The following is a 25,132-nucleotide window of genomic DNA, read 5'->3' on the forward strand; positions in this document are numbered from 1 at the left end:
CGTGAACTACCGCGGGGGAAGCTCACATGGCAGTGCATACGCTGCCAGTATCCGAGGAGCCGGTGGTACCTATGAGTATTCTGATACAATTGATTTGGTGAAGGCCGGTGTGGCGTCTGGAATTATTGACCCAGAGAGGGTTGGCATTTCCGGATGGTCTTACGGGGGTTATATTACGCACCTAGCAGTAACTCGAGACTCCACCTTTCATTTCCAAGCCGCCATTGCCGGAGCTGGCATCACTGACTGGGATCTCTTGATGATGACTTCCATTGATGATCGTTTATTCGACGCCGAAGTTGCTGGGCATGCGCCTTGGGCTGTTGATCAGAGTAACATCACGAATAGAATGGGAAGCCCGATATGGCACATGCAGGACATCAAGACGCCAATCCTAATTTTACATGGCGAGCGTGATGAAAGTGTTCCTCTTAGTAACGCGAGAGCTTTTTATCAAGGCTGTTTAGAGAGAGGGGTAGAGAGTGAGTTGGTTGTCTATCCGAGAGAGGGACACGGAATGTTTCCGCCTTTTGAAAGGCTTCGTTATATTGATATGTTAGAGAGGATGAAATGGTTTTGGGATAAGCATTTGCTGAAGACCGTGTAAAGACTTGGCATAGAATTCGTATGCCCTGGTGCGTGTCGAATGATTATGGCATCGGAGGCAGTTTTGGGGTGTAACTCTGCTTGAAATAGGGGTAAATTTCAATAATAATAATAACTAATCACCATACAGATAAGGCATACAGAACCTTTTCCCGTTTTTGTACATTCCATAATGCCCGCATGACTTGGTTCTGTTCGAAAAATCCATACAATAACAACCTTTGGATACACGAAGCAAGCATGGATAAGTCATGCCGCAGAAGTTGTCCTCGGGTCAAACCAATTCATGACTTAGAAATAATAGTAAATCTCGTAATTGCTCCAGCTTCCAGAAGCCGTGCAATCACCCGGGTAAATAACGGTACCTTGGCAGGAGTCTGCGCTGTCAAGGTTGACAGCATAGGAGCCGTATTCTTGGACCTGCTCAAAGTGGCAATACTCATAGGTAGCGCCGAGGCTGGTGCAGGTATCGGCAACGTTGGTTTCTAAATCGCCGGTGAGGACAAGAGTGGTGCTGTCACACTATGCATGTATTTGATTAACAAAAACCAATGCCTCCTGCGTAGAGACAGTCAGCAGAGATTGACAACTTACGGAATCGCCACAGTAGAGCTCCCATTTGCTGAATCCATCGTCCGCAGCAGAGAAGGAGAGTAGGGAGACAAAAGCAGCCAAGAAAACGTTCTTCATTTTAGGGATGTTGTTTTTCTGTCCTGTCAATGAATGGATTTTAAGATCTCCGAAAGAGAAACCTCATGTTTTACATACCGGTTCGTCTCAAGAATAGACTTTGAGTTTATTCAGGGAAGTAAATTTCAGTCGGAAATGGTTGTTTTATACCTCGAAGAAGAACTTTAAGCTTATAAATGTTGCGTTAAGATGAGTTTCACTGCAATTTGGAACTAACAGACCGCGAACAAGCATCTAGCCCCCAAAACTTGCAAGCTCTTGGAACCACCGTACGTCGTATGTTGCAAATTGGTCTTGGTTCCGAAAAGCGCGAGTTTGCAACACTTTATCAGGAGTTACTTAGGTAAGCAAGGATCTGATAAACTGGCAAGTAACCCTAGCTGGTCTTATGTCTCTCGGACAGCACTAATCTATTTTGCGTAGGCGATCAGCAATTGGCATTGGATATCCAAGACTATCAGCTAGTGGTATACCTTTTCTTGCATTAGGTATTTAGGTTCTCACTTGTGGAGTTCAAGCTATTCAGATCTAGGTGTAGCTATGGTAGCATACGGTATGCACATCGGCCCCTCAGGGCGTCCACCAACAGTTGCGAGGTTGGCTGATTGGTTAATGAGGACGCTACACTAGCAACCGCGTTACTCCATAGAGTACATAGTTCACAGAATGTAACCAAACTTGTATTATCAAATGATGATAAATCCATCTCAGGTACGTAGCTATGCGCCTGAAACGGCGTGGCTTTTTCCAAGCAAGGCTGAGCTCTCCACAATCTACGTCCACATTTCTAGCATGGTTTGTTTATTCTGGCGGAAAATTTACGTCTGTGTCAAGTGGTAAACGTCAATTACGCGTACAAGTACCACTTGATGTTTGCGTGGCAGTGACCAGGCGGAAGCCAGATTGGAACCTCGATTTTCACTATGTATTCGCTAGTTCAGCCAGAGCTAAGACTTTTCTCGACAATCCATCCCGGTATAATGAAGCATCTGTTCCTCGCATCGGTGCTTCGGCGTCGGGCATACCAATTCCGACAATAACTGAATCCGTTTCCGACGACAAGCTAGGTGTCTTTTAGGGTTGTAATATGGCTGGCGCAAGCTGTTCCAGGGTTGACGGCAAGCCATACCCTCATCCTTACATGACTTTAGGACGAGCAGCAGTGAATCTAGGCGACTCACCATTGTATACGGAGGATGGTCTCTGTGCATACTTCCACCTGAATTCTTATAACTACAGGTCAACTATGTGAATCAAGAAATAGAATGTTGATCAGCCGAGGCGTGCAATACGGGATAGTGGCCGGGGGATTGTAGAGGTCATAGCCATCCCTCTTCGCTTTCGTATGTTCCATTGAAGATTACTACTTGTCAATCCCTTGATTTGCCAGAGAGCATTAGACTTAAACATAGTAGACAGCTAAGAATACGCAAATCCTCCAAGATGAAACGGGGTACGAATAGTCGATCTTCCTTTCACCCGATAAAAATACCACTGAGTCACAATGACTTTTTTTTCAATGTCCCTGAAAAAGGTTTAAGACAACCGACTTATGCAAACAGGCAGAGTCGTATGAAGTATTCAATGTACAGCCCCAACATAATAGCAAACACACTCCCAGTTCCACCACGCTTGAACCACCATCTACAGTCAGCAGCAACTCTTAAGTCGACAAGCGCTATCATTGCTGATAGAACAACGAAAGAGCCACCGCAACTGACAAGGTAGTAGATTGGAGAGAAATTACTCTGATGTCCAGCCATAAGTAGCAGGCCTTCGACGGCGGCAGTTAGTGTCCATAGCCATGTCTTTGGACGGTCCCCCAGTACTAAAGTCATCGATTTTATCCCAGCTTCTGCATCGTCACGAATATCCTGATAGGCGTAGATAGTGTCGGCAATAGCAACGATTAACATACAGGCAACACCGAGAAAAAGGGCGGATGGGAACTGCTCTGATTCAAAAGATGCGTCGACACCAACGGCTGCACAAGCCATGAAGATAGACACGGTGAAGCTTGATCCCATGATGAGCTGTGGGAAATGAGTGAATCGCTTTGCAAAGGGATATATCATCATGATTAGTGTGGTTATGACTCCAAGGCCGTGCGACTCCCTGGGAAGATTCGACAGAGCATAAGCTCCTAGGATTAACTGAGCAGCGCTGAATTGAAGTGCGCGTTCTGGCGTTATGGCGCCGCGTGCAACAGGTCGTAAGCGACAGCGTCTGACTTTTCGATCGTATTCGTAATCAATGGCGTCGTTGAACGTGCAAAGAGCGTGGCGCATAATGAAAAGCCAAATGTCGCTGTGCCATGCCAACACGAAGAACTCGCTCATGGGGATGAGAGGCTGTGATACACAGGCAGCAAATGTCAGGCCAACGCCGTAAAGGAGGATAGGCATCAGAGCCCCCACGGGCTGGTTCAGACGCGTGAGCTCGACATAGGGGACCCAAGAGGGCGGCACCTGGGCGAAGATGTGGTGGTCGGGGTCCGTGAAGAACCTCTCGGCCAGGCGAATGACTTGTTCGATGGCCATGTTGATAGCAGAGTAGAGAGACAGACAAAAAAATGTTGTTAGAGGAAGAACGAGCAGAAGAAAAGAGGCGAACAAAGTCGAGGGAAGTCACGCCCCGTGACTTCCCTCGACTCACGCCGCCTTCCTTTGTCAGCGCCTTCTATCGCTCTTTTGGCGCCGACATGAACAATGCTTCTTTGCTCTTAGTCAGTAGACCATTGTTATTGTCGCGGAAGAATAAAGACGAGCGGTAGTCCTGTCCGTCGTAAGACCAAGCTTTCTCATTTCTTGCCAGAGCGATATTGCTCTCTCTACGTTCCTGACTTCAGTGCATGGCCTGTTATCCATATGCAAGCATGGGACTCCCCGAGCAGTTGGTTACAATCATAGCCATGGATTAGCACCCCATCGAAGGAGTCAACTTGGCTAGAGCGCGTCCTTGGTTGTCGCGTTTGCATGACGACTTGGGGGGTACTTTGTTGTGAACCTGATCAGCTCGGACTCACTGTAACGACGACCAATAAGCATCAATCTGAATCTTGCCTGACGTGACTATATATTGTCTTCCGTAAAATATCGTTTTTATTGGTACAGAAAACAAGAGGTCTCTCTTGTATTCTATTATGACGGTGGTTCGATTATTGGAATGGCGTACGCCTGTGAGAAGAGTAGCACTTAAGTCGCGTAAAACTTATGTAATTGACAAATTCGGCCTCTAGGGCTATTGCGTTCAATAAGTGAACATTATTTGTACTGATTAGATACACAACCTTGGACATATATAGCCACTAAAGACCTCAGGCGAGGCTTAGGGAAGTGCTTCTCTTCCCCGCTTCCCCTTGCTAGTTGTAAAATTACTTGAATAGGAAATTTCTATCACGTCTGTCTTTTCCCTTCCGAGCGATTTTCGAATTGCCCGCTATTCAAAGAGTTTGCATATTTGCGAGGTCATGTAAACAAGTCTAAGGAAAATAAATTTTGATTTCAAATGTCGCCACTCTGGAATAGTTTAATGTCTCGCTTGCTTGGGGATACCTCTTCATACCTAGGTATCTAGTAGGCATGGATTGAAAACGTTAAATAGAAATTCCATCAAACCACCTATCAACTCCACAGGGTCATTGCCTCAAAAAATAAAAATCGACTCATGCATGCATGCATGAGCTCCTGAAAATTCTGGACCGGAGTCTTCCATCGGTGGCCGCACCTTTATGCAAGGGGTAGCTTCTGCGCATCAATAGTCTTGGGTTCTTTCTTGGCCCCTAACAGACCAAACAATGGGATATTCCTCGAAACTAAACTTATATGAATAATAATCTTGATGAACTATGGTGATTATATATTTCTGTAACTACCTTCGTGACATCGAATTGACTTTGGCTTATTGCCAATAACAAGTACCTTATGCGGGCGAATCGAGCTTATTGCAATAATTGATGGCTATGCACGTGTTTTTAACTTGGATACCAGGGACGTTCAAATATTAATCAGAATTTTTGTTGATCGTCCATTGCATGATGCACGCCGTTCAATAGCTTGCTGATTCCTGCGTGAATGATGTCTCAATTTGTCCGGTCTTGTCTTGAGATAACTTCTGGAGGATTATGCACTTTTACAATTTATCTTAATTGAGTTCGAAGATAATCTGGAACCCCTGAGAATATTGTATTGACCTAATTTCTTGGGCGGCATTAGGCATCATCGACAGCTTGAAAGATATGTAGATGAATTTACCTGGGTAGTTCGAAGAACCTGTAGCGTGATTGTTTCAAATAAAGCTCTATCAAAATTGTATACGACTCACATTAGCTGCAAGGGGCAAATATTTGCAGCCCTTGTGATACCTTTCAAAGTCGCGAAGCAGAAATTAGCTATGGTTGACAGGAGTCCCCCGCATACTGCTTAATATGAAATCCAATCATAATGATGTAGGAAATTGCAGCGCTGTAGGTCAACTAGACATCACAGAATGAACACTGGCAAAATTTCCTTCCAAATTACATAAAGGGGGATGATTCTAGTTTTTACACGAGCATCGTGTCTATCTCAGTTTCGTGAACCGTTCCAACTATCGACCTTCATTAATTCCAAAGTCATTCATTTGTTTTATACTTCGACACCATCTTTTCACGAGCGATGGGATTGCTCTGAGTCCACTCTTTTATGTGATTTATCCTATATATTTCATTCCTGTGTAAACTACTTTCAATACCTGCTTTCAACCTCGGATATTGAGGTTCTGCCTGGCACAATGAATTTCCTCTATTTTCTTTCTATTGCGATTATATTTTCGGCGGAAGCGCTTGCTGCCTCTGCTGATGACTGGGCTAAGAGATCAATTTACCAAGTGATTACCGATCGTTATGCACGGCCTACAGAATCCAATGACAATTGCAACATCACCAAGTACTGCGGAGGCACCTGGTCCGGCCTCGTCAGCAAGCTTGACTACATCCAAGACATGGGGTTTACTGCAGTGCAAATCTCTCCCATCCAGGAAAATCTGCCGCAAGACACAATCTACGGGGAGGCATTCCACGGATACTGGCCCCAGAACTTGTACGAATTGAACGATCATTTTGGCACGGCTGACGATTTGAAGAACTTGGTTTCGGAACTGCACAAACGTGATATGTATCTGATGGTCGACGTTGTGGCAAATGAACTAGCCTACAACATTGGGCCAACTAATATGACGATCTCTACGCCGATTGATTATTCCAGCTTTGTCCCCTTCAATCGGTCGTCTGATTTTAATACATTCTGTCCCATTGTGGATTGGGCGAACCAGACGCAATTCACGAGTTGTTGGCTTGGCTATGAGGGCGTGGCTACGCCGAGAATCAAGACTACTGACCCTGCCATTGCTGCAACGCTCGAGCAGTGGATTGGTGATCTGATAGACACATATGAAATTGATGGTATTCGAGTGGATGGGGCCAAGCAGATCGAGTCCAGCTTTTTTCCAAACTTCACGAAGAGTGCCAATGTTTACGCCATGGGTGAGGTGTATGACTATGATGCGACCTTCTTGTGCGATTTCCAAAATCTTACGTCGGGTTTGGAGAACTACGCACTGTACACGAAAATCATTGATGCATTCACCGCGGGTAAAATGGCGGAACTCGTTTCGATGGTTGGCGAACTGCGTCAAGCCTGCCAGGCACCTCAATACCTGGCAAATTTTATTGAAAACCAGGACAATCCCCGTTTTGCTTCCTTGACTGAAGATATCGCAGTATGTATCCGATTCAGTCACCTTTCCTCTTGTTTCATGCATTCTAACTCGTGCCCAAAACATGAAAATAGCTGGCCAAAAACGCGCTCGCTTTTACCATCTTGAGTGATGGAATCCCAAAGATGTACTATGGACAAGAACAGCACCTACCCGGTAACTATTCGCCGTATAACAGACAAGCCCTATGGCCTACGGAGTATGACACTTCAGTCGAGCTGTATAATGTGACCGCCACGCTGAACAAACTTCGCAATCACGCCATCGCCATTGATGACCACTACGTGACAAACTGGAGCTCAATCTTGTATACGGACGGTTCGACATATGCCACTCGCAAGGGACCTAACGGCGCACATATCCTTGCAGTATTATCAAACCAAGGCCTGCAAGGCGGAGATTACACGCTGGAGGTGCACGGTGCTGCAGATCCAGGGACGAACCTGACAGAGGTAACCATGTGCAATAGCAGTGTTGTAGCTGGCGAAAATGGAACGATCACGGTGCCAATGGGCCAGGGCCAACCGCGTGTGTATTTCCCAACCTTTAACATGAATGGCTCTGGGTTGTGCAATTTTCCATCTTCTCCCTCATCATTGACAACATCTTCCGGCTCATCGAATATGAGCTCGACAGGCATGCCGTTGGCTACTTCATCTCAATCCTATGGTGCAGGTGCAAGGCTCGAAATTAGTCTATGGATGATACTATTTGTACTATTTCTGTCAGTAATGGTCATATCATGACCTTGGGCGCTGTCTCTTTTGCAATATACTGAGCACTGAACTTGCCCGCAATTCATATAATGGACCTGCAAAGTGCATTGTCAATTCATGTTCATGTGGTGATTATAATGTTGTAATTGAAGCATAAAGGGCAAACATTGCCAATATAGGACTTAGGGTTAGGGCTTAGGTCTGCCTGGGTCTAGACCAAATAAAGATATAACTAGCGATCCGCACGCGCTGCCAAGGCGCTAGTCCAGATACAGTTGTCAAGACTAAGAATCGACGACAACTTTTTATGTTGTACACGCATGAGCCGCATCGTCGTTCATCAATTCAGGGCGAATACGAGGGAGGCGTCTTACGATCGATCCTACGGTGGCGCATGAACACGATCAGCCCATCCCAATCATGTGTCGAGTAGCTCCCGCTTTGACAGTCTGGCAGACAATTCTACCTAGATTTGGCCTAGCCCGGAGCTCCGGCTTCAGAAGTCGGAGTAGAAATCTGTTTTTTTAAGCGAGCTTGACTAACCCCAGGTATCTATATATCGCGAGATGAGGCTCCGATCTCTAATCTATGGCTCGGAAACCCCGGGCCAGCGTATCGGCGAATTGCTTACTTCCAGCCTCATCAGCATTGGAGAAACTCTGATAGTCCGGCGAAAACCCCTTTTGACGTGGCTATGTGCATGGCTATGTGCATAACTTTAAGCCACTGTGGTTTAATATGTAGTTATTTCTCGTTTAAAAGGTCCCATCCTCCTGTTACTGCAACTCTTGGTTTTGACTCTTTTGAACTGTAACTTTGGAATTATATTTTCAAACAAGATGAAACCAAAAACAAGAATAAGCGTCATTGCCGCCACCCTTCTCTTTGGGAGGATTACACTCGCGGCGAATGCCACGACAATTTCTGCCACTGGGTGTGCTGACCCTTCGTCAATGACTAGTCGTCTGCAAGCGGCGGACACTCAGCTTAGTACTTGTGTGGACGAGGCTGGTGGTAATGACGAAGTGATATTGTCTTGCCAGTGGGAGCAATGGATTCAACAGATGGTCTGCTACCAGGCATCATGCTGGAACAAGGTATGTTTCACCCCCGTTCATTTTCTTACTTCAACTACTAGCCGACCCTTTTTTTTTTTTTTCTTTTTTTTTCTTTTTTTCCGCGTCAAATGTCAAATGCTGACTCGAGGACAAACAGGCATACTCCTGTGAATACCAATACCTCGTCACTGAATACAAAGTACAGCGCACCGTGGATGAAACGATTCCTTTCTATCCAGCTCCTGACAATGCTTCCGGAGGCTGTTCGTGCAATCTAGGACAGGTTTTCACCAATTTTACTAATAATTTAAATCACCTCAATCAGTGCCAACAATACACCACAATTGTTTCCAACGATCTCATGGACTGTCAATGCTGTAGCTATAGTGCCGCTACTTCTGCGTATGTTATCTCTCTGGCAGTGATTTTCTTTTCATTTATTGCCTCCATCCAGAGTTCTTATATACAAAACTAACATCTCATCCCTTTCATGAAGATTCTACGGAATTTGTCCTAATACCTCCCCAGACGGCCTAGACTTTTTTGTTACCGGTGTCGAGTATGAAAGCGTAGCCGGATCCTGCGCTGGATTAACAGCAGACCTCTGTGCCTCGTACGGCTTTTGGTCGGCGGACAACGGCACATTCTTAGATCCAGCAAACCTGCCTGCCACTGGTACGCAGCCACTATCGACAACTGCTGGGCCTTCGTCTCTTACTACACCACCGGCCGGTGCAACTATTACTTGGACTGCGTTGAGCCAGACTTTTACTGTGACCGCCTCATCGTACAACGCGAAGAATGTTGCTTCCGGTAGCAGCACGACTGGGACTGGGACCGCAACTGAAACTACGGGTAGTAGCGGAAGTGAGACTACTGCTACTGGTACAGCAGCATCAAGTGCAGTGAGCACTGGTGCTGCATCGTCAATTCGGACTGGAAACAGAGCTTGGGCTATCGGAATGCTCTCTGTTGGGGGGCTTGTGGTTATGTTGTGAGGAACACACCAACCAACATCCATAAGATAGGAATAATAATGCATCACAAAACTGTTTTATCTAGATTCAACACAGCAACCCATCAACTATATTAGATCACTGCTGCAAAAGTACTTTCAACTCAGTCATAACCTTGATAAATATTGTGACATCAGCAGTATGTCCCCGTGGAGAGACAATAACCTCAACCCTCGACTTTTCATGTAGATTAACTTGCGTTTTCCTTACATTTTGGCCTTCTTCATTCAAACAATCACGCTTTTGTATGTGAAATAGCCATCCACCATCTGTCGCAAAGAGATAAACTGTCCTTGTACCAACGAATAGCCTTCTTCCTCTTCCATAGTTCGAGCAGGATTTCCAAGTGATATATTCTTGTTTCGTGCGATAAAACATGCTTGATACAAACCAGCTTAGCATCATAATTCGGACAAGGTCTTCGCAGCGATGAAGTTTCCAGCGCATTGAGAATATTCTCCGTCCATGTCTGCAACACTCCAAGTGGTACGCTTGGCACAGGAATTCGTATGGCTAACAGGCACCCGCCAAAATAGCAAATAACTAGATCATCCTGCCCATGCAGTGAGGAGGCACAAATCTTGATAGGGTTGATGGACACGAATTTTAGCTTCTTTCCCATCGCTAAATGTGATGTGTAAGATTGGACTTCGTTGTTGCTGCTGGCGTTTTCTCGTTTTTCAATGTAAACTACCGCAGCGCCGTATAAATTAACACTCTCATCATTTTTAGTTGTACGAATAGCAGAGCTGATTGAATCCGAGTGTTGAGTGGAATGCTCTTGGCATGCTGTATCATTTGAAATAGCGCACGACTGCGAGGTAGTGTTTGGTGCATCGGGATGAGGAAAAAGAATTCTGTGTTCTTCCTCATCATCATCGATGGATGATGGTGTTTCAAAGTTTGGAGTATGAGGCGGAATAGGAGTTGTTCTTTTGATGCCGGTGGTTCCAGACAATAATGATTCGTCCGCTGCTTTTGACTTGCTTTTGTGGTAGGCGACGAGAGCAGCATAGATGAGAGTCGCCATGCTTTTGATTGCTGATGGTCCTTTTGGTAGGCGATGTAGTTGCTGTACATAGAATAAAAAATATTGAAAACACACAGAAAGTATGTTAACTAGTCGCCTCGGCTAGACCTGAATGTTTCATGGACGGAGCATGCCGTTGAAGATTTAAGTCTTGTGGGAGATGGCCTACTTTTTCTAGACATGTTTACCTAGGCATCTACCATGTTAGGCTTTTATGACTTATGTGATCTACCCATGGCATCGTACAGAAATTTCCAGTCAGGTCTACGGCTTATGGATCTACTATAGCTCGTAATACATCGCATCATGAAGTGGCTATCCTATGATTGGCTATCATTCTTAGATATCATGATATCACACAATATTCCGAAGTCTATGCACAATCTATCTTCCCTATGGCATCACGCACAACTACCATCCTCCTCTGGTTCTTATAGTTCAGAACTTCGATGCTCAAAGTAGCCGGTTGCCACATCTCTTTCCTCGGAAAGACATTGTGAACCGAAATCTCACATCCTCCAGAACTATTCAGCTGCTTCTTTAACAACCTCTCAATAGCCCTAACGCGCTGCTCCACGCGTGCTTGGTAGAGGAATGCCCCTGTCTTGTAATCCATGGGCCGGAACCAGTGCACAAAGCACTTCGGCGGATGAAGGACATACCACAGCAAATCCCGATCGGTATAATAGCAGATCTGCACAAAAGCGCGCTCAATCTCCTCGACCGAGCAGGAGCCATTCAAACGAATGAAAATTGCCCTGGATTTCGTAATGACCAGGATGACGTCGTCTGCAAAACCGTCGACCATGCCGGCGTCGCCTCGATGAACACCCGTCCAGAAGATCGCTGCCCCTCTGTTGTAGTTTATGTCAAAAGCAATCTCGTTTGTGTGGATGAAGCAACCTTCATTAGGTCGTCCGAGGACTTCTTTTAGTACCAGTTTGTTCTTTGATCTTAACTCCATGTACTTCTCAGGCCATGATTTGCGGCGTTCCATTCCCGGTGGATTGTGCAGTTGAAGTCCCGGACCGCGGCGCTCGAGGTGACGCAATGCTTGAAATTGTGCTCGAAAATGCTCTGAAATAGCTGAATGGTGTTGGAGGCTCTCTATGGACTGTCGATTGGCTTCCCGGAGATATTGTGTTCGTCGCTCCCAGTCAAATGCCGATGGGTTTGAGCTGCTCTGGCCCCAGCGCGGCAACCGTGCTGGCGCTGGTGGTGTTTCTCTGTGGGACATCTTGCAGGCGTGGGGTCTGTAAAGGTCGTAAGAAGAAGAAAAGCTGTGGAGAAGATGTTTATTTTGAAATACATGTGCGAAGCGTGGGAAGATTTGGTTGTAATCGGATTATTGCGTAGGGGTCTTCATTTTCAGGATATTTTCGTGGACTGTCCCGTCTTTATTTATCTGAAAGAATGACCATAGCCACGACAGTAGCCTTTTCTTTATGAGTCACTATATGTCAAATTGGGGAATATAATGATGTTTATTAACGTATTAATTGAAAATTATACCCCATGTTCTAAGAGAAAGACGTAAATCAAACTATGGCTCTGTTGTTGTCTTCGGCATTAGGGTTCGTTTGTCCTCGCGACCAACTACGCAACTACGGAAGAGACGATGTTGACTCAGACAATTTGAACTTGAAAAATGATATCACAAACTAATACATTAGGTGCTGAGTGGACTTCAAGCTCACTCTGTACAGGAAAGAATGAAGCAAGGAAGAAAAGGGAGATTCATCAAAAAATCATACAGCGCATTGGAAATGACTGGTCAATGGGCAAACAAGGGCAACCAATCCTGATAACAACGCCCCACGAACAATTGCAGTTTGAAAGAAAGAACTTTTCTTTCTTTTTTTTTTTTTCTCTTTTCCTGTTTTTCTGTGGTGCTTTGTTCTTATTCTTTTTTTCGGAATTTTGTCTTTTCTCCTTTTTTTTTTTTCCTGTTCTCGTTTTCTCCACCAAAATCTTGCTCAAAACTGTTCATATGCAACAAAAAAAAAAGTCGACTGAAGTGTTCAAAGCACTGATCCAGACAATGTCAAAGATATCATGAGAGAATCCTTGATAAGCATAATTCTTGCTGGAATGTACCCTTCAAAAGAATAAGCCAATAATCAGAGCGAATCGCGTACGATGCGCTTGCCATAGCGATCGTCAATCATCACATGGGGACGATTCTCGTCTCCCTCCTCTCCAAAAGGGCCAACCTGAATGTAGCATAGCTTGAGCGCATCGGCGTCGTATGTATTGGAGAACGGCTGGAAGAAGAAGGGTGCATTGAACTCCCGCGCAAAGCCACGGATACATTCAGCAACGGCCTCGCTGCGACGGTTCCACTCATCTTTGTGAAATGCGTAGAATGGCTTGACGTTATTGAGTCTGGGAGAAAGGAGGTAGAAGTTTGCGGAATGCAGGTGACCTTCCAACCAGACTCGAAGCACGCCAGTGAGTAGCTTGGCAGCTTCCACGGCGTCATCGGCATTCAAAGTGCAGTGGATGCGAGCGTATGCTACCTTGCTTTCAGAAATAACGATCACGACGTCGTCCACACAAATCGTCTTTTTGGCTCGGTTGTTGTCGTGGATTGCAACCAAGTTCATTTTTGAAAATCCCGTGTATTCGACAAGTGCCGCCTCGCCGCCTTTAATGATGTACTCACGACCTTCGTCAACAAGCTTAGGCTTGGTCACGTAGAGCCGGTGAACGGATTGCATGGCGTCCACTATCTCTTGGGCTGACTGGATTGAAAGTGATGTTAGCCCATTTCTATCGTGTCATGTATTCCGTTGATATGTAGGTACTGACAGGTTCCTGAGGGTTCTCAAATGAAGCAGTATTCGGTGTTTGTGCTGACGGGACGGCCTATCATATTTAGTTATCGGTTAGTTGGGGTTCTTATAAAGTGGCATGATATTGGAAGAACACAAGGTAAACGATGAATCATTCAACGCGAGGGCACCTCTCACCACTGGAGTGATAACGGGATTCTGCGAGAAAATTCGTATTAGTATTCGCTCTTAGATAGATGCTCGATGGGAAGAATTGATTTACCTGGTCTGGTACCTGACCAGAAGTACCAAGATTCTCAGGCGAAGTCCCAAGGATAGAACTACTGGTTATGCCCGTTTCCAAACGCGGAGGAAATCGCCGGAAGATTGTTTCTGGTGCGGGGATTGCAGCAGCGGTAGGGAAGGCTGTAGTGTATGGGTTCTCCTGCGATGACTGACGAGGAGCAATGCTGATGGTCGTAGTGTACGGATTTTCTTGCGAGGATTGACGAGGGGTACTATTGCCGTTCTGGAAAGTTGCAGAAGAGTCAGAAACTACAGCACAATGAAGATTTGGGTCCAGAGAAAATGTGGGAAACAAAGACCATATATAATCTCACCACAGCCATGGATATTTCCGCTGGCTAGGTGTAGATTAGTAGATGGGCGGTGCTTCTCTGTTAAATGGAATGCTTTTCGTACAGGAAGCAGGGTGCGAGCTCGTTTCTAGCAATCATTTCATGATTAGTCAACTGATTCTTGTTCGAAGTTCCATTCTGTTTGAAGATGGTGTCTCTTACCGGGCTTTTCTTATCTACTTTCTGTACGACGTGCATAGGTCAGCAAAGAAGATATTCGAGTGAGGAATTCTCGTATCGAAAAGACGACTGCACGACAGTGATAGGAATTTGTCACATTACCTTGGAACTACTGCGTTTCTTCACAGAGTGCGTTAGCAAAAGACTCGAAGGCATCTCAAAGGAAAAGTTCATAGTATAGGTACTTACTTTAGCCTTCTTCTGCGGGTTTGCCTTGGGCTTGGAGTTCTAGACAAGCAAAATGTTTAGCACCTAGACACACGCCTCGACTGTGGAAGTCCTCGTTATCTGTTGCTGCAGTCGAATAAACTTACTTGACTGTTTCTTCGCTGAAGCTAAGTGAGACGAAAAGATGGTCAGCTCGAGATTGTAGAGTTATCATGGAATCTTTCCGCAGGAAAAGAGGAGGCTGGGATGGGAAGGAAAGGAGGAAGAGAAGAAAAAAGGGACGAAAAGATGATATGGGACTGGTCGCGGGGCAACTTCACTTCTTGAATGGCAGCACTGGCCTATTGCAGAGCAGGAATGGTTAGCGTCAACACGACCATAGAAATCTGAAAAGGAACCCTAAACTAACAGATGATACGGGGTCGAGTAGCTGTACTAAAATATTAGATAAATGGCTGAACGTTTAGTGTTTTGGGGGATTTGTCTTACAACTGCCGACGCTCGTATAATCTGAAGCAAATATGAAGAGGTCAGTCATAAATTGAAATATCAGAATAGAAGACTGGGGGATAATGAGCCTTGTGAGCCATATGTGGCCTTACCTCGATCATTTGTGCCCGTGTATGGGGATCCTAAATTAGAGCTCATTGTCAGCCAAAAAGGAAAGAATAGCGGAGTCGGGAAACATCAAGGAACACGCACGGCATTGCTCGGCACTGTCAGGCCATTAAGCTATTATCGTCGTCACGGTCAGTCTTCGTCTAATTATCGCTCAGTGTGATTCTTACCCATGTCTCAGGGTTCAACCTCTGTAACAGACAAAGAAAACATATAATTAGCAAGTTCTTGGACACTCCCGAGTTATTTGTTATATCTCTCTTCAGCTAAGGACTATCTCACCGAAACAGGTCCAGGTGCTGGTGCTGCCTGGCTGGTCGTCGATGCGGGTGGTGCGTTATTGGACTATTTTGATGGTGGCAGTTAGATTATGTTTGTGCTCAAGGATAACGCGCCATTTCAGTTGACTTACTGGTACAGGTTCCAAGGGGTCACTAATCCCCTGTCCAAAAATTCCTAGATCAAGTCCTCCAAACTCAGTCGCACTACCCCAGTCCACGGGGGCGTCGGCATTGAAGAGGAGATCTTGAGACCCTTCAGCCACTACAGTTGCCCTAGCATCAAAGTTGAAAAGGGAATCTGATGGATTTAGATATTCAGGAAAGTCAGATGCCAAAAACGGGTCTTCATTCCCTGCTGTCACTGACGATCCTGGGGCTAGGTTGTCCACAAGGAGGCTGCCAGTCGGTTCAGTTTCGACCGATAGAGGGAGATCAGAATCCAAGAACAAAGCTCCGCTATTGTCTATCAACTCAGAGAACTGAGCTTCCATACCTTGGAAGGCAGATTCAAAAGTCTCTGTGTCATCGAGGTCCGGCTGTGGTATCAGAAGCAGAGTTAGCGAATATCCCTATGTCAGCCTTGACAGTGTTGGTCTCGTGGACTCAGCCCAGATGAGCTCCAGGGCGTGATCACTCAGAATCAGGGGGTTCTCACAGTCTGGACTTGGCTGTCAGGAAGCGAAGAGTCGTCCATGTCGCTTCGACCTTGTGGTGACTGTTACTTATATTCGATGAATGAGGGGAATGAAGTATCAGGGATGGGGGTAAGGGTTGAGGTCAGGAGTTGAGGTCAGGCATGAGGAGTTGAGAGAGGAGCAAATTTCGGAATGTTTTGTGTGTGTGAATGACAGAATACGAAGAGGAGGGGCTGCCACGGCAATGCAGTTGTTATGATCTCGGCGTGCACTTCACAATGCTAGCAGTGAGAAGGATGCGTATGATCTTTCACAACATTGTGTGCTGTGTCTTTGTCTGTAAAGGGATGCAGTGAGTTGTTTCATGCTGCCTGTGCAGAAATATGCTAAGCCTTCATGGGAAATATAGTTCCTGTGCAATAGACCATAACTCTACTTTTGAAGCCTTTCAAGCATAGATATCTAACTATTTGTATGGCTTTCAGGAGATGCATTGAATGCCACGCGGTTCTATGAGCATCCATGGATGCCTGTATGTCTGTTCTACAGGAATAACTTGCCCTAAATAAAGAAGGTAATCTATGTACTACTGATTACTACTAATTATTATTGTTCTAAGGGCTTGTTAGCCTCCATTCCATGCCGTCTTTGTCTTTTCCAAGGATTACCTAGATGACATGACTCGGGCTAGCTCGAATGAGCTGAGGATTAAGTCAATGTCAACATGCCCATGGGAAGGCCTAGGGCTGTCGGCGCTTCTCGCAGTCTAAATTTCCTGGGCTTACTAGTACTACTGTATATCTTGATATATCTTTATATCGTTTGAGGCGATGAGGTAGGGCTACGACAGTCACCTGGCAGTCACGCTAGACCGCATGTGGAAACGGCAGATCACCCCAGCCCCAACCCTGAAAACATATGAACAGCATCAATTTAGTTCTCTTTTACGTGGGTTTGCATAATTTCAGCGACGTCTTTAAATTTGCATCAAATTTTACTTCCACCATAATGTTTTCTCTTCTGCTTACACTTCTTCCGAAGGCTCGCTCTTCGGTGCAGCATCCGTCGGCTAGCGACCACCGCGGAACTTCTTTTGCACCAATCGCGTGGCCTCTCTTTTTCCAAGGTTGTTCTGCAGGAATAAATTCGTTCATATTTTCTTGTCGTTTCGCTTCGCTTCTTCCTCTTTGTTTTTGGGTTTATTCATTGTTTCTTCGTGATGTTGCTAATATAGCTATATATTTGTACTGCGGGGTACATATTGAGGTCGGATCTCATCGGCGCCAACTCCGAGAGCAGCATCGAAAGCTTTCCAAGTTTCTGAAAAAAATCTCGGTACGTAAAATTTGTCGGATGTGAGCGGTTTCTCTGTTTCTCCTGGCAAACGATATCGGGATTTCATATAGGCGATCACTTATCAGTTTCACTGCTAACAAATCCCCCGCCACTCCCCGGCGTCTTCCCCGCTCTCTGTAGTCCTCTGTCGTCGAAAAACATCTATTCTCTTCTAAAGAATATCTGTCTAGCCGGAGGGAAAAAACGGAAGAAAATAAGCAAAGGGAATGATAAAAGCAAGAGCCAAAATGACGGCCGGACTTTTATATGTAACAATGCAGCCCAAGCCGGGTTTGCCTTCCTCGCAATTCCACGACTGGTATAACAACGAGCATGGGCCGCTTCGACTACGATTGCCCTTCTTTCCCAATGGATACCGCTATCGTGCTATCGATTCCGAGCCCAACAGTCCCTTTGACGCATCGAAACATGAGTGGCTTGCGCTGTATGATATCACCGACTCCGCCGAGTTCCTGCGCCCGCCCTACACCACCATGCGCGAAGACACTGTCAAGACGGAGCGCGAGAAGGAAACCATGGCGCAAATCACAGTTGGGCGGCGCATGTTTGATCTGATAAAGGAGTGGAAGGCCGACGACTACAAGCCAGTCGAGGACATTGACCACGATTCCAAGGGATACGTCTTGGTCCCCGTGTGCTTTAAAGTCAAGCCTGGAACGGAAGGCAAGATTGACAAGTGGTACGATGAGGAACATGTCAGCTTGCTGCAAAAGGTGCCCGGGTGGCGTCGATCAAGGCGCTTTGTGACCTCCTCTGTCCTGAATCCGTCCGCAGAAGAGAAGGAGTATCTCGCTATCCATGAGTATGCCAACTCCGCCGGCCAGAACAGCCCCGAGATGAAGGCTGCTGTGTCGACAGAAATGTCAAAGGATATATACGCGAATGTCGTGATTGGTCGTGTGCGCCGTGTCTACGAATGGTACTACACCTTTGGGCCTGCTCCTCGCGACCTCCAGTCCCTCTCAGATCCCACTTACACCGCCAAATTCTCCTCCAGGGACGGTCTGACACAGACAACCGCTTCGTCCTCTACCAATCGAGCAGTGGTCGAGTCATACATTACTACCCCCGACGGCGTCCAGATTCCATACAAACTAGAAGGTAGCGGTGACCCCGAGGCGCCGCTCATCGTCCTTGTGAACTCTATCCTCACCGACTGGGGCATATGGGATGAATTCCTAGATGCCTTCTTCGCCGACCCCAAAAACCAGAAATTCCGCGTTGTGCGCTACCGAGCTCGCGGCCGTCTTGCTGATCCTGGCGATACGCCCATCACAGTCGACCTTTTGAGCCAGGACGTCATCACAATTCTCGACGCCCTGCGCGTCCGCAAAGCCGCCGCGGTGATTGGTGTCAGCCTGGGCGGCGCAACAACCCTCAACGCGGCGCTCAAATACCCATCTCGTGTTGAAAATTTCATCTCGTCTGACACCAACTCCCTTGCGCCCCCTAGCAATCCAACTGCCTGGCAAGAGCGCATTACCCTCTCGGAAACAGACCCCGAATCCCCCACAGACACCATGGGTGCTCGCGTCGTGGGCGAGAAACTCGCTGAAATAACCACGCGACGCTGGTTTGTACCGGACAGCTACGACGGTGGAGTGAAACAGGCGCGCGCGGAGAAAGTCAAGCAATACGTGTATACTAATCATTTAGGAGGGTTTAAGAAATGTGTCAAGGCCTTGTATTCGTACGACTTGCGCGAGGCAATGAAGACGGGCACTGTGAGAGGACTGTTTGTGGTGGGAGCTGGTGATGGGGTCTTGCCCAAGGGAATGCAGAAGATGGCGGAGGATTACGCTGTTGCTGGTACTGAGCTGGCCATCATTGAGGGTGCTGGACACTTGCCTATGGCAGAGCAGCCGGAGAAGTTTGCAAAGGTTGTTGGGGATTTCTTATAGTGTTCCAAGGCTCTCTTCCATATATATGATTCTGTCGTCACCTACCTAGGTATATTTATATATAATATACCTAGGTATACATAGATGATGATACATGCAACGGCGGTGAATAGACTATATGTATCGATGAATTACAAGAGATGAAGTCCAGCTAAATTATCTAATATGCGTAGTAGTTATCTATTCACTCCTTTAGAACTGGCAAGATCTACAGGAGGCCATATCACACACCTTCGCGGTAACCTACTTCCTAGGGTCTGAAGATTTTTAATTTATCTTACCTTGATTAACGTAGATCTAGGCAAGCCGTCAATGTAGTTGATTGCCTAGGCAATCCGTTCAAGACGTACACAGCTGTCAGGGCAGGCAGCAGAGTATAACATTAATTGATGAGACATTTACCAAGAAATCTTCATGATCGGGTCAGGCTCCGAACGTCGCAGAAGCGGCTGCCTGCGCAAGGCAGGAGGTATTTAACCACATCCTCCAACCTTTCACTTGACATTTCCTTTTCTTGTCTTTTCCTTTCTCTTCAGCTGTGTCATTGTGAAATTTTCTAGTACTTTTACAACCTCTATTTGGCTATTCTTTTGGCATACGTCCTTCTCACATCCTTTGTCTGATCCTCCGCTTCCCCTTATAGGTACTGTGAGGCAATCCCGACTTGACCTTTCTTAAAGGACACAGTTGAAGTGCCTCGTACCATCCTTCAGAGGCTTTCTATTCTCAGTGTCGTTATCCGAGTTTTGAATGTACGTTCTAGTCACGTATTCTACTTCTCTCTGTGGTGTATCTGGTTAACAATCTATACAGGTTTACTCCCTTTTATATATTTCATTTGTACGGTATTGCTGTTGGTCTGCTGATTTATTTGCTTGCTTATTGCTTTACTGGCGTTCTTGGTGTATATAAGGCAGATAGGAACGCTGGCTTCCCGGAGCCCAGCTCCCCCGGCATAGCGGCCGTAGTAAAGGCGCGCTGAAAGGGTATGAATACTACTACTACTACTACTACTACAGCAGACTCAGGCTCTACTCGCATTTTTTACCAGACACTCGCCCCGGCCAAGATGTTCTCACGAATCGAACAAACTCTCATCGATCGCGGTGGTGCGAAGAAAGCTTACCATATACAGAACGCGGTCAAGATTATTGAGTTCTTTTACCGTCTCAGATGGTTTCAAACATTTTGGATCGACGACATGCTCAGGTTGGAGCTTGGAGCCATGAGTCTAATGCAAGCCGAAGTCGCCGATACTGGAATCGTCTATAATCTCGAGAAACGTAGAATAACGAAAGAGGAGGAGGAAACCCTTGAGAAGGCTCAGAAACGACTGTCGGCGTACGATAGAAATTGGTGGGGCAACACTCACGACTATCATCAAGGCTTGTTTCACAAACCTAAGGGTTGTTATGTTCGACAGCTCGATCTCTTTCACAATGGATACTTGCCATTTACTGAAGAGGAAACCCAACGGGCATGCAAAGCACTAGGTGGCTGCTGCGCATACAACTGTGGATGTTGTTACCGGGATAGACTCCTCCAGAAGGCCTGGTGTACTGACGCATTGCATGAGGGAATGCGGTTGTTGTTTACAAAGAAGAGGGCATGGTACCAATTTTAATGGTAAAGATACACAGGCTTTGCATATACTTCTTGTTGATTATTGGTGTCATAATGGTGTTAGGAAGTGACTTGAGAAGCGGAGGCATAATCATCAATATGTATGGCTAGAATAATATATACATTTCAATTTTGATACAATCATTAATTTATACTTGGTAGGGCCTCCCGTCTCCTATCCTCTACTGAGGAATTTGGTGGCTAATCCTCTCCAAAAACAAATCCAAAAATTTCAAAAAGGGGTTTCTTTTTGGGTGCCTGGGGGGCACCCCCGGCCCATCCGTACTCTCGATAGCCTCGTCGCCATCGGTGGCGGTGGCGGTAGTGGTGGGATCTTACGGATGCGGGGGATCGTCGGTAGTTGAATTGAGCGTAGCCAATTCAATAATTGGATATGGGGAGACCCCAGAGATCCAGATAAGGAAAATCAGATGGTAGAGTGCCATTGTTCAATATTATATGATTGTATGCAGACAATTCGTAGTGGTAGCCTCGGTTCTTTCGTAGCATTTCTTCGTGAAGACAATGGGTGGGCAGAATAACTACAGGCTACTATGGCACTCTACATAGATAGCGTCCATCCGCTAAACCAGATCTGAATAGTCGCGTCAGTCCTAGTATCACGTCGCTTAATCTATAGGATCGGTTCGCGAATCGAGTGTAGTCTGTATTTTACCCGTATGATCTGTATGATCTGTTGATATGTAATCTAATCCCGGGACAGCTATGCCTATTCTAGAAACTTCATTGTCTTTTTTGACTGTGTATATGTTCTCTGCAGATGTAGACGTGAAAAAAGCGTCAATTCTCTCCATCTATTAACTATTTTGTAGACGACGTCGAACTAAGGCTTTATCCTTGCTATAAACAGTTAGCCTATGCAACTCAATCGTGCGCCAAGGGCCCCATCATGTGCCACTCGGCCCAATCCCTGCATGAGGTATGGACGACGGACGCCCCGACCCGCAATGCCGAGGCAGACCGCAGGGCGCCAACGGTCGGACATTTGAGACTGAACTAGGGTCATAAGGCAGGATTTTGATCAAATTCAGTGCGTAACAGGTTAATTGTGGTTAATGTCTGAAGATTGTATATATAAGAGTTATGATCGTCGACAGAGTGGTTTCGTAGCGCTCTTTGTCTATAACATCGAGTTGACCTACGTTTTGTAATTAATCATTACATGAAACAATCACCAACCCCTCTTTGAAAATGGGTGAAATAAAGGGAAAAACCAATCATGAATAACACAATATATGTACATTGCAGAAGGATGTCTGGCGAAGTCCGAAATAAACATTAAATGGTTGATTTGTGAAGCTCGTGCCGCATAAATGTCCGATAATCTCGCTAAAAACCGGATGAAATAGAAATAATATGAAATACCCAACCTCTTATAGACAAGTCGTTCAGTTTGTATTAGTCCCTTAAGCAGGAAAGAGACCTTCTAATATGAAACAAAATTAGAAATTCTGTAAGAGGGCACTTGTTTTGGGTCACTCACGACCGGCGTGAGGGTAATCAGACGTCAAATGAAGCCATGTCAAGAGTTTTTGTTTCAGAACTTGGACGATTTAGCTGCGGACGACGAATAAATTTCTCCAGCAGACGCTGGTCGCAGCTGGTTGGAGGCCATTTTGGCGATAGAAGATCGACGAGACGCTGTAGAGCTTGTTCTACCAGACTTCGGTGAGTCGGGAGGCGCCGATGACGCGGCCCATGTGGCATTACGTGATATCATCGGCCTCTGTGGCCATGAAGTGTAGGACTCATCATCGCTATCACTTGGAACAATGAAGTAGCTGCTCTCTGCGGCATGTCCTGAAGCATAACCATTGCTTTTGCGTGTTTCATCAGTTGAATTCTTACTGTGCGTCTGCTTGTAGTGAGAAACAGGACTGACAGGTCTCTGTAAGTCGACGAAGTCCATTGAAACGGAGCTGTAAGCCTTCTTCAGGTCCCCACTAAGTCGCTGCCGTGATGCCGCTAGGCTGCTTCTCACCCTCCTAGACTCACTGTACGAACTGCGTCGTCGAAACGAGCCTGGCTTGGCCTTTCTCTCTTCGAATAGCATCCGGAAATAATTAGCAGAGTTTGGGACTGGCAAATTCGTCGCACTTGGAGGGCTCAACGCAACCCGTGCTCGCATAGTCTGAGCTGCGGAGTCGAGACTCAGCTCAATTGCAAGATGATTGCGCACGCGCGAAATCTTAGGCCACGTTGCCTGTTCCCCGCTTAAGCAAGTTTGAAGAATGAACTCAGTAGTCGGGTTCTGAAGAATTCGCAGAAAATGGGCATAAGGGATCTCCGGAAAGATGTTAATGTCCCCTGAGTATTTCTGACTAAGAATAGATGCGGTTTTCATGAATTCGTTCTGGAAGAAACCCATCTCCGAGAATACGTTCATACGGTGGAGAGCCTCTTCCCGCGCAAGGTTCGTCATTGCATTGAGCCATGAAGAATGTAGCCAGGGTTGTCGCTGTAAATCGCTTCCTGGGCCTGCTTCTTTTTCTAAAAATGGAAGCACGTGAGGGTTTACTTGAGACACGATGAAATGATTGACATTGAACATTTCGGCCAAGCGAGTCATGGGAAGGTCTCCGTCCAGGGAGCCGTCAATCCACTGGCCGGGCTCATCGTGCCAAGGTACGTTCTCCCCTGTAAGAGGGTCTTTTGCCATCAACACGGACGGTGAGAAGACGAAAGGCACAGAGCAAGACACGGTGCTAACGCCTGTTAGTTGATTACTATCTCCTTTTGTGAATGTAGGGGGAAATAAAAGGGAAAAGAACTTACATTGCGGACCATATCAATACATTTGGAGCTGTGATATAGTTCAACAATCTCGGAAGTTCATACAGGCCAGCACTCGAGATACATATGTTGAGAATTTTGCGGGTGCGATTATAAGCTTCTTGGAATGTCGTATCTCCTAGCCAGTTTCTCATTACTCGTTCGAGGTTACAGCTATCGTAAACAGAGCCATACTTTAGTAGTCGAGCCATCTTTTGCAACGGTGGAAGCGGGTTTCCCTCTGGCTCGAAAACGTCAAGGTCGCCGTAAGGAAAGGATTCCAGGACCACAGGGATCTGGTCATCTGTGTGGGCGCAAAATATTGACGCAACAATGCTACCTGCAGACGCGCCTGAAATAATACGAGGCATGAGTTTTGCTTCCCAAAGCGCTTTAATGACCCCAATATGATTCATGCCGAAGGTGCCGCCACCCGACAGAAGCACTGCACTGCGGCCGAACGCTTGTCGCGCGGCTAACAGTTGATCAAGAATATACTGCATCTCGGTAAAATCGCAACGATCACTCCCGGATAAGTCTAGAAGTGTGGAGATTGTATTGAGTGCGGTAGTTATGTATTGATCGATAAGCGTTTTAGTCCCGATATGTGTATGTTGATACAACGAGGAGCTGCTCATGTTCCCTAAATCTCTGCTCAGCGCTGTTCGAATGAGGAACAGCATGCGACTGACGTCGCAACTACTGCGCGCATCTTCTAGCTGTCTCATGCGTTTGAGGACAAGACTCGGGTCGTATTCATCGGACTCGAGCGTTTCTTTCCATTTGTTATTGTCTTCGAGTTCGTCCAGCTCGCAGGCACACGCACGCCACTCGTCAAACGAAACGGCCTAGATAAGCAGGAATGTCAGTCAACACCAAAACACAAGTAAAGCCTGTCGACAGCGTAGTAAATCATACATTTCGCATATTCAAGTAAAGCAGCTGCTTCCGATTATCCTTTCGCAGCTTTTCTTCCCGTTCTTCCTTCAACATGCCATCCCTGTATGTGTTCAGTCTGTCTCCTGCCCACAAAACAGTGTCTTTGATGAGCGACGAGAAGTTCGCAAAAGAGGCCCTTTTGAGCAACCGAGTGGAGGGAGGCGCAGCATCTTCAGCATTTTGCGACGTGTCGAGTTGCAGGTTCTTCTTGCGATGTATTTGTGAGTGCACCGAGGCTGGATCGCGAAATGTGGTCATGATTGGCTCGTGAGAGGAGCCCTGTGCTGAGGCGCGCAACCCATGCGCGGAATGCTAGATCTGCTTGACGCATGCAAGAGAAAAGTAAAATTGTATAA

At 46.2% G+C, this 25,132-nt stretch overlaps 9 protein-coding genes across 9 annotated transcripts; 4 read left to right on the forward strand and 5 right to left on the reverse strand.

Moving 5' to 3' along the window:
- Positions 1-897: 897 nt before the first annotated feature.
- UA08_08089 (hypothetical protein) lies at positions 898-1,296 on the reverse strand (the record flags this gene model as incomplete). The annotated part of the gene is made up of 2 exons (XM_020263293.1): positions 898-1,128; positions 1,201-1,296. 2 exons carry the CDS (start codon positions 1,294-1,296, stop codon positions 898-900), a joined length of 327 nt encoding a protein of 108 aa, XP_020116658.1.
- Positions 1,297-2,846: 1,550 nt separating this feature from the next.
- Positions 2,847-3,836, reverse strand: UA08_08090 (hypothetical protein; the record flags this gene model as incomplete). Its single annotated transcript, XM_020263294.1, has 1 exon — positions 2,847-3,836. The coding sequence occupies one exon, from the start codon at positions 3,834-3,836 to the stop codon at positions 2,847-2,849; it is 990 nt and encodes a 329-aa protein (XP_020116657.1).
- A 2,230-nt stretch (positions 3,837-6,066) lies between these two features.
- UA08_08091 (hypothetical protein) lies at positions 6,067-7,796 on the forward strand (the record flags this gene model as incomplete). Its single annotated transcript, XM_020263295.1, has 2 exons — positions 6,067-7,053; positions 7,125-7,796. 2 exons carry the CDS (start codon positions 6,067-6,069, stop codon positions 7,794-7,796), a joined length of 1,659 nt encoding a protein of 552 aa, XP_020116733.1.
- Positions 7,797-8,605: 809 nt separating this feature from the next.
- UA08_08092 (hypothetical protein) lies at positions 8,606-9,822 on the forward strand (the record flags this gene model as incomplete). Its single annotated transcript, XM_020263296.1, has 3 exons — positions 8,606-8,863; positions 9,150-9,226; positions 9,321-9,822. The coding sequence occupies 3 exons, from the start codon at positions 8,606-8,608 to the stop codon at positions 9,820-9,822; spliced, it is 837 nt and encodes a 278-aa protein (XP_020116656.1).
- A 253-nt stretch (positions 9,823-10,075) lies between these two features.
- Positions 10,076-12,107, reverse strand: UA08_08093 (hypothetical protein; the record flags this gene model as incomplete). The annotated part of the gene is made up of 2 exons (XM_020263297.1): positions 10,076-10,912; positions 11,280-12,107. 2 exons carry the CDS (start codon positions 12,105-12,107, stop codon positions 10,076-10,078), a joined length of 1,665 nt encoding a protein of 554 aa, XP_020116487.1.
- An 883-nt stretch (positions 12,108-12,990) lies between these two features.
- Positions 12,991-16,223, reverse strand: UA08_08094 (hypothetical protein; the record flags this gene model as incomplete). The annotated part of the gene is made up of 16 exons (XM_020263298.1): positions 12,991-13,614; positions 13,682-13,738; positions 13,843-13,863; positions 13,928-14,173; positions 14,265-14,288; positions 14,445-14,465; positions 14,652-14,690; positions 14,777-14,797; positions 15,040-15,060; positions 15,120-15,140; positions 15,233-15,262; positions 15,333-15,362; positions 15,419-15,439; positions 15,531-15,593; positions 15,661-16,065; positions 16,185-16,223. The coding sequence occupies 16 exons, from the start codon at positions 16,221-16,223 to the stop codon at positions 12,991-12,993; spliced, it is 1,683 nt and encodes a 560-aa protein (XP_020116655.1).
- Positions 16,224-17,747: 1,524 nt separating this feature from the next.
- UA08_08095 (hypothetical protein) lies at positions 17,748-19,421 on the forward strand (the record flags this gene model as incomplete). Its single annotated transcript, XM_020263300.1, has 1 exon — positions 17,748-19,421. The coding sequence occupies one exon, from the start codon at positions 17,748-17,750 to the stop codon at positions 19,419-19,421; it is 1,674 nt and encodes a 557-aa protein (XP_020116654.1).
- Positions 19,422-20,490: 1,069 nt separating this feature from the next.
- UA08_08096 (hypothetical protein) lies at positions 20,491-21,045 on the forward strand (the record flags this gene model as incomplete). Its single annotated transcript, XM_020263301.1, has 1 exon — positions 20,491-21,045. One exon carries the CDS (start codon positions 20,491-20,493, stop codon positions 21,043-21,045), a length of 555 nt encoding a protein of 184 aa, XP_020116653.1.
- Positions 21,046-22,602: 1,557 nt separating this feature from the next.
- UA08_08097 (hypothetical protein) lies at positions 22,603-25,034 on the reverse strand (the record flags this gene model as incomplete). Its single annotated transcript, XM_020263302.1, has 3 exons — positions 22,603-23,770; positions 23,841-24,685; positions 24,756-25,034. 3 exons carry the CDS (start codon positions 25,032-25,034, stop codon positions 22,603-22,605), a joined length of 2,292 nt encoding a protein of 763 aa, XP_020116548.1.
- Positions 25,035-25,132: the final 98 nt, after the last annotated feature.

Source organism: Talaromyces atroroseus (assembly GCF_001907595.1).
Source record: "Talaromyces atroroseus strain IBT 11181 chromosome Unknown scaffold_13, whole genome shotgun sequence".
Lineage (NCBI taxonomy): Eukaryota > Fungi > Ascomycota > Eurotiomycetes > Eurotiales > Trichocomaceae > Talaromyces > Talaromyces atroroseus.